At 29.4% G+C, this 7532-nt stretch overlaps 1 protein-coding gene across 1 annotated transcript; it reads right to left on the bottom strand.

Annotated features, from left to right (window-relative positions):
- Positions 1–6327: 6327 nt before the first annotated feature.
- On the bottom strand, positions 6328–7013 carry LOC131612826 (protein RALF-like 33). The gene has a single exon (XM_058884577.1). The coding sequence runs from the start codon at positions 6937–6939 to the stop codon at positions 6562–6564; it is 378 nt and encodes a 125-aa protein (XP_058740560.1). The 5' UTR covers positions 6940–7013; the 3' UTR covers positions 6328–6561.
- Positions 7014–7532: the final 519 nt, after the last annotated feature.

Genomic DNA, 7532 nt, shown 5'->3' on the forward strand with positions numbered 1-7532 from the left:
TATGAGTATTGTGTAATTTGTTAACAGGTAATATAGATGAATTAGAGCTCCGTCATGAGTGATCAGGAAAGACTGACTTACTAACATTGAGAAAGATGTATTGACCCATATTTTTTCATTCCTAAGTCCGAATGATGTTATGGCTACAAGCCTGCTAGCAAAAGAGTGGAAAAACCATTGGAAGTTAACTCTCAAAATATTTGAGTTAAATGATGAATAACACTTAACTCTAGGATTGATATACCAGCCTAATGATCAACTTCCACTTATTCAAATAATCCAAAATTGAAGGGACTTGTTCCTCACTATGAATAATTTAGGAAATCAAATTTCTTTCAAACCCTCGCTGTAACAATTTTTTTGTAAAATGACTCTTGTGCTCACTCATTGTTTGAGTCAAGATGAAATTTGCCAAACAGTTAGAGATTGGGCAATCTCTGCAATGAGGCCCAATCTCATACATCTTTATCTCCAATTCAATTACTTTGACAAATATCGGTTTGTGATTCCGCCAACTTTGCAACTTTGTACGAACCTGCGATGTTTGAGGTTAAAGTTCATTAACTAATTAAAGTTCTTTTTGTATGAATTATTTGAATTCTATACAAAATGACTTGACAACAAGCAAAAAGTATTGCTAAAAGCAATAAATGTTGCAGTGAAACTTAAATTGTTTTTAACTGATGTTGTTTCTAATGAAGAACTTGAACACATTATATTTAATCTCGACCATTTATGTTTAAATAGAAGGGCTAATATTTATTCATACCATATATATATATATATATATATATATATATATATATATATATATGTATATATATGAGAATGACTTTTTTATATGAGAATGTGAGAATGAATCTGAACCATTGGATTTTAAAATAAATGATGGAGATTATAAGTGGATCTTTTTTTCTCTCTCCTACATCATTAAAATAAATGATGTAGGAGAGAGAAAAAAAGATCCATACATAATCTCCACCATTTATTTTAAAATTCAATTGTTCAGATTCATTCTCACATTATCATATAAATATGGCATTCTCATATGATATGCCCTAATATATATATATATATATATATATATATATATATATATATATATATATATATATATATATATATATATATATATATATATATATATATATATATATATATATATATATATATATATATATATAGTCTGAGTATGGGGCAGGGTGGGTACTAAGGTGGCTATACCCGCACCTATACCCGCTTATTTAAATATGTAATTACCCGAGCATGTACTCATTTTTGCGGGTTTTTATCCTACCCACAGTGGATATTTTTGTGGGTTCCCACTGAGGATGGGCTAAATTGCCATCCTTATTTGTTATCATGTCTATCTAAATTAGATAACATTTACTTCAGTTAAGTAATAACACATTGAATAAATACAATAAATGGTTAAATATATTTGTGATCCTCCTAAATATCTCATATTTTACTTTTAATCCTTCAAGAAATTTCCTTCAAAGAATGGTCATTCTAAAAAATTTATCCAGACTTTTGGTCCCTCCTGCTAAAATCATCGCTAATTTTGTCGTTAAGTTGCAAGAGGGACTAAATGTTTGTTTGAAGACAAAATAATATTAAGTTCAAATATCAAAAGGAAGGAAAATGCTTCTCAACACAAAGTATCAAGAGATATCTCAAGTGGATCAAATATGCTCTAAGTTATTGAATTACAATGATGGAAATAGACATTAATCAAGATGATAAAAGGTTGAAGTCAAATCTCATTCAAGTATCAAGATTACAAAAGATATTGAATGTTGATTTAAGAGGAATTGAGAATGTTGCAAAGTTATTTAATTATAAATCATAGTATGTATATCCTTAGATGTTTCGAAAATCATTCATCTTTTTTATCTCAGATGTTTTTAAACATCCATACATCAATACCTTGCATGCCAAATCTTTTGAGAAATTATTTTTCAAGTTACACAACAATGTAACCAATTACACTCTACTTGTAACTAGTTATATGTTCAAATTTTATTAGTTTTTTGAAAACTAATGAAGGTGTAACCAGTTACACTATTTATGTAACTTGTTACACAATCTGCAACTTTGAAAATTTATAAACGTGCAGAATTATATAATATATTATTTCATCAACCATTGTTATTCTAAAAACATGCAAACTTTCATGAAACATCTACCAACATGTACAATTGTTCCAAGATGTTTCATAAGGTGTATAGAAGGCAACAATCATTCAAATTTATAACTTACCTCTTTCACTCAAGTTTAAACAACAATTCAACTCTATTTTAAGAGTTTTTCTCTATCCATCACCTTGAAACTTTTTTTTTGCATAAATTGTCATCATTACAAAAAAAAAATGAGCATTTTAAGATTATTATATTTGAATTGAACATTGAATGATAAGTCAATTTTCTATATAGGAATTGGTTCAAGAACAAGTGAACAACAACATATTCATATTTGTTCAAAGAATTGTATTTGATCACCAAGTGTGTGGTGACTTGATTTGTAATAGAAAGTATCATGCTTTCTAAGTGTTGTAAACATAAAGCAAGTGCTTTTTGGTTCATGTGAGAATCATCATAGTGGTTGATAGTTTATGAAAAGGTCCTTTGAATTTAGTTGATTCAAAGTCCATCATAGGTTTATTGTCTGTATGTTAAAAGATTGTAGGATAGTCTTGGTGTGAGGTTGTAGAAAGATCTAACATGGTGAATTTCTTCATGGGGTATGGAGCGACTGAATTACTCTTGTTTGGAAAGGGGAACGAGGATATATCTTTGTGTTCTTTAATGTTTTTGCATTTTATTTTTCTGCAATATTGTTCTATGTCCATGCACTTTATTCCAGAAAAAATAAAAGATATCGAACATCTGCAAAATAACAAGAAAAGTTCATAAAATCTAATTCACCCTCTTAAATTGCACTCTAAACTTACATATTTTTACTAAACATGATGAAAATCTTACAAACAACTATTTTATATATTTTATGGTTTATAATTTGCCTCACTCATTTGTGTGCCTATATGCATAACTTTTACAAAATATACTATAAAAAAATATTGAAAAATCATCATTTAAGATTAATGATGGCAAAAGTGTTCGATCCGTCCATTTTGGCCCCACTTTTTCGCGGGGAAGATTAAAGTTTTTAAGCCCTCACCCTATAATATGTCAGCTCCGCCTCGTCCCATTTTTTAAGCCCTTAGTTTCTAAAAAGGTGTAATGCTCGCGAACCCGCCTTGCCCCACCTTCATTTTTTTGCAGGGCATGCCAAGGTTTTAGACTTGCACCCTCAACAATACTCGTCCTGCCCTGCTAAATTTTCTTGCAGGCTTTTGATGGATGGGTCTAAATAGGGCAAACATGATTGTTTGCCACCCCCTAACTAGGATATACCAATCCACCAAACTTGTAGGATTCGAGATGGATGGACTTATTTACTAATTTTAATTTTTAATTTTTCTTCTACTATTTTTTCTAGGCGGAAGTCTGTCAACCAATACCAACATATACCTTTTAAGTCAATTTTTTTTATATTTTAGCTATTTTTTTTACTATTTTATGTGCCAATATGCCATGATTATGATAGATATAAAACTGTAGTATGTCAGACAGATGCCCAATAACGGAAATGTTTCATTGTCAATATAAAGTCATAAGGTATTGTAGGCACAATGCACACGCTACCTCAAGATCCATTCTCAATCTACACCACATACGACTATTCGTCGTTGGATATCATTAAGCGGTTCCCCACATAACACGCTGAAAAGTAGGGGAATTTATAACCCCTCCTCATATATAAAGGGTCACACGAAGGATCTGAGATATGTTATAATTATAATTTACTTCAATACTATTTTTCAATAACTGACTTGAACGTTAGAGTGTAATTCTTGCTGCAAGTATGATCGATCCATAAACACTTTTGTGATGACAACTTTGGCATCGGTTCCCCACAATTTCAAGGAGGGTGCATTTGATAAACACGCATGTGAAAATATCAAATTTTGAACATGTTGTCATTTTCAATTGGCCTAGTAACACTTACACAAATAAATGGGAGGAGAAAGTGGGCCTTGTGGTGGATTCAAACCCACCCACCTACCCATACTCATATCTCAATAGTCATAAATCAAATGTCACAATAGCACAAAGTAAAGTAAATTACACTTCTAGTTCCAAACCAAATAAAATGTGTTAGGTTATGAATATAATTGCTGACCAAACTCTTTCAACCAATGAATTAAAATGATGAACAAACACAAATGATAGGATAAAGTCATTAGGTAAGTAGATAAATTTTTACCAAATCACTATCAACCTTCCATTCCACATTAACAATTTCAATTCTTTAATATGGGTCCCATCTCTACATCCAATGGAATCACGCCTCTTGAAACCACATTACATTACAAAGAAATTTCACTACGTGCTTCCCATTTAGAAAAAAGATACATAAATAGTAGTATAATTTGTGGGCCTTTTAATTAAATATTATACAAACACAATTTGGCAAGGGGACCACAATTAATTTGGACCGAGTAAGAACTTGGTAACCATCATTATTACCAACCAACCACTAAAATATATAAAAAGTAGTAGGAAAATAATAACTATTTTTCTAAAAATAAATAATAATATTTTGATAAAATTCCCTGCCGGCAACTTGGCATAAACCAAAACTTACATCATTTGCGTAGAATTGCAAATATCAATCTTTTGAATGAGATCAATGTTTTAAAAATTGGATTAGAGAATAAATCGTGGATCAAAGTTCAACTGATTAAATTGATCAAGGTTCAATTGATTAAATTGTACAAGGTTCAATTGATTAAATTGTTGTTGAACTGTATATTAAATTTAAACAAAGAAAAATTAAATAAATCTATTATTAAATATCTTAATAAAATTAATTTATATCATAATTTATAGAATAAAATTTTTAAACAAATATAATACTAATAAACAAGCTTAAATAAGAATGCAATGTAAAACTCAATAACAAATCAAAAAATTAATTAAGGATCAATATTTTTATATTTGTTCTAATTCTGTAACTTAAAGTCACATGTTCTTTATCTGCACGATTTCCTCGTCTATTTTAAGACCAACATGACTCATCCATGTCCATAAACACTATATTATTTATTCTCTTTATATTTGTATTTAGCTTGTCTCATGTTTTTCAATTTTATTCTTTATCTTTCATTCATCTATACAATTTTAAATATTTGTCATAATTAATTTTTATATTTAAAAAAAACAAAGGAAATTAAATATATAAAAAAATTAATTTAAGTTTTTGAACCATTTGGTTCAGCAAAACTGATCTCAATTTTGCATTTGTAATTGGAGCGGTTTTATGGCAAATTTGTAGCCCTAGCAGTTTATTATCAATTTTGCATTTGGAATTGAAGCGGTTTTATTGTAATTTTGTAGTTTATTATCAATTTTGCACTTGTAATTGAAGTGGTTTTATCGCAATTTTGTAGACCTAGCGGTTTATTTGTCCAAACCAAATCAAATTAGACTACAGTTCCAAGTTGACCAACTTAACCTACCGGTTCAATTCTATTTTTAAAACACTAATTACAATAGATCGTTGTCTATCTATGCGTAATTACATAAATTAATCTCTTGAATCAAAAAGATCACAATGGACATTAAAGTTGTACCGTAAACTTAAGAGTGCAATTTCAAACCTAAGACTTCTCGTCAATTTCAACCATGATAAATCTCTATGAATTAACTCAATTAAACTTTTTGGTAAAAAAGATCATTGAGTACTAATTGAATTCGCAATCCTTCAAAACCAAGTTTGTTTTTAATTAATTCCATCATTACCCCCACCAACACTCTTCACATATACTTTATTTATGTAAGCATGGAAAGCAAAGCATTATATGCTTATGCCACCACATAAAGCAAAGCATTTAAACTTTTATCAAGTTAAGGTAACGGTAGTAGCTAGCTACTATTTCAAATCAAATTTTCGAAAACCAAATCTTCTAGATTCAATAAATAAATTTAAAAAAAATTAAAAATTCAGTAAATAACAAAGAAACGGTAACAACACAAAAAACAATATACAATACAATAAATTAATTAATTTAATTATCATTCATACATCATGAATACGACAATACATTACAGTCACACATTCACCAACACGCTGGCATACACAGCTGTAGACAACGCGTAACAACGTAATCATAATAATAATAATAAATAAAATAAATAAATAAAAAATATATTTATCTTATAAATTATAATTATATTTTTACCAATTTTTTTAAACTATTAATAACAACAAATAAATAATTAATTGATGATAATGTAATTAACAATAATTAACAATAATCAACAACTGTAAATAGCATAGTATTTTCATAAAAGAGTCACAACTCACAACAGTGACCCACAAATAAAAAGGATTAAACATCCACATATTAAAAGTATATAAAAAAAAATTCACAACCAAACTTAATTAATACTTAATTATTATTATTTTTTCAAAAATTGAAAAAAAAAATAATAATCAACTCCTGCACCTCGTAATGGCACTGCATCCACGGCTGTAAGGGTTGGCCTGAGCACCGGGACGGCAGTTATAGTAAGAAGCACCACGGCGAGAGCATGGCACAGTGTTCCTCTGAAGCGCACCATAGCTGATGTACTTAGTTGTTGCTAAAATACGCCTGCTGATCTCGCTGTCGAACTGAAACTCTTCTTCGCCTTGCTGCAACATGCAATCGGCGATGGTGCCTTCGCAGGTTGTTTTCGTTTGGTGAATCCATTCCATTCCGAGGTTGAATCCTCCGGCGGTTACTGTCGGCGGTGAGATCGTTAGTGTTAATAAGACGGTGGCGCAAATCACGAGGAGGAGGTGTGAATAGAAACGCGGTGGTGGTGCCATTTTGAGTTTGAGAAAAGTTTGTTGTTTTGGTTGTGTGCTGAAGAAAATGGGTTGATAAAGGACAGAGGTTTAGAAGCAGAGCATTAATGTCTTATTTAAAAGACTAGAGTGTTGAAAAATGACACTCGAATTCAGTTTATTTACGTCAATGCCATTTTTATAAACTTTTTTTTCATCTAACATAATGATATTCATTCAAATATTTCATATATGCCAATACCATTATTTACGTCAATGCCATTCTTATAAACTTTTTTTTCATCTAACATAATGATATTCATTCAAATATTTCATATATGCCAATACCATTATTTTTGTATTAATTATTAGCCAATACCATTATTTTCAATGACTTTATATCCATTAAAAATATTAATGGGTTATGAAGCTAATAAAATACTGTATACTACAAGTATATCATATCTATTTGATATAATTGTATCAAAAATCACAAGAAAATATGACAAATATTTGTCATTAATAATATAAATATATACATGATACAAATATTTAGGTTACTCTTTCACTTTACAAAATAAAAATTTTAAAATATGACAAAGTATTTGTCATTAAATAATTTTTAAAATATTAGA

Source organism: Vicia villosa, linkage group LG6 (genome assembly GCF_029867415.1).
Source record: "Vicia villosa cultivar HV-30 ecotype Madison, WI linkage group LG6, Vvil1.0, whole genome shotgun sequence".
NCBI lineage: Eukaryota > Viridiplantae > Streptophyta > Magnoliopsida > Fabales > Fabaceae > Vicia > Vicia villosa.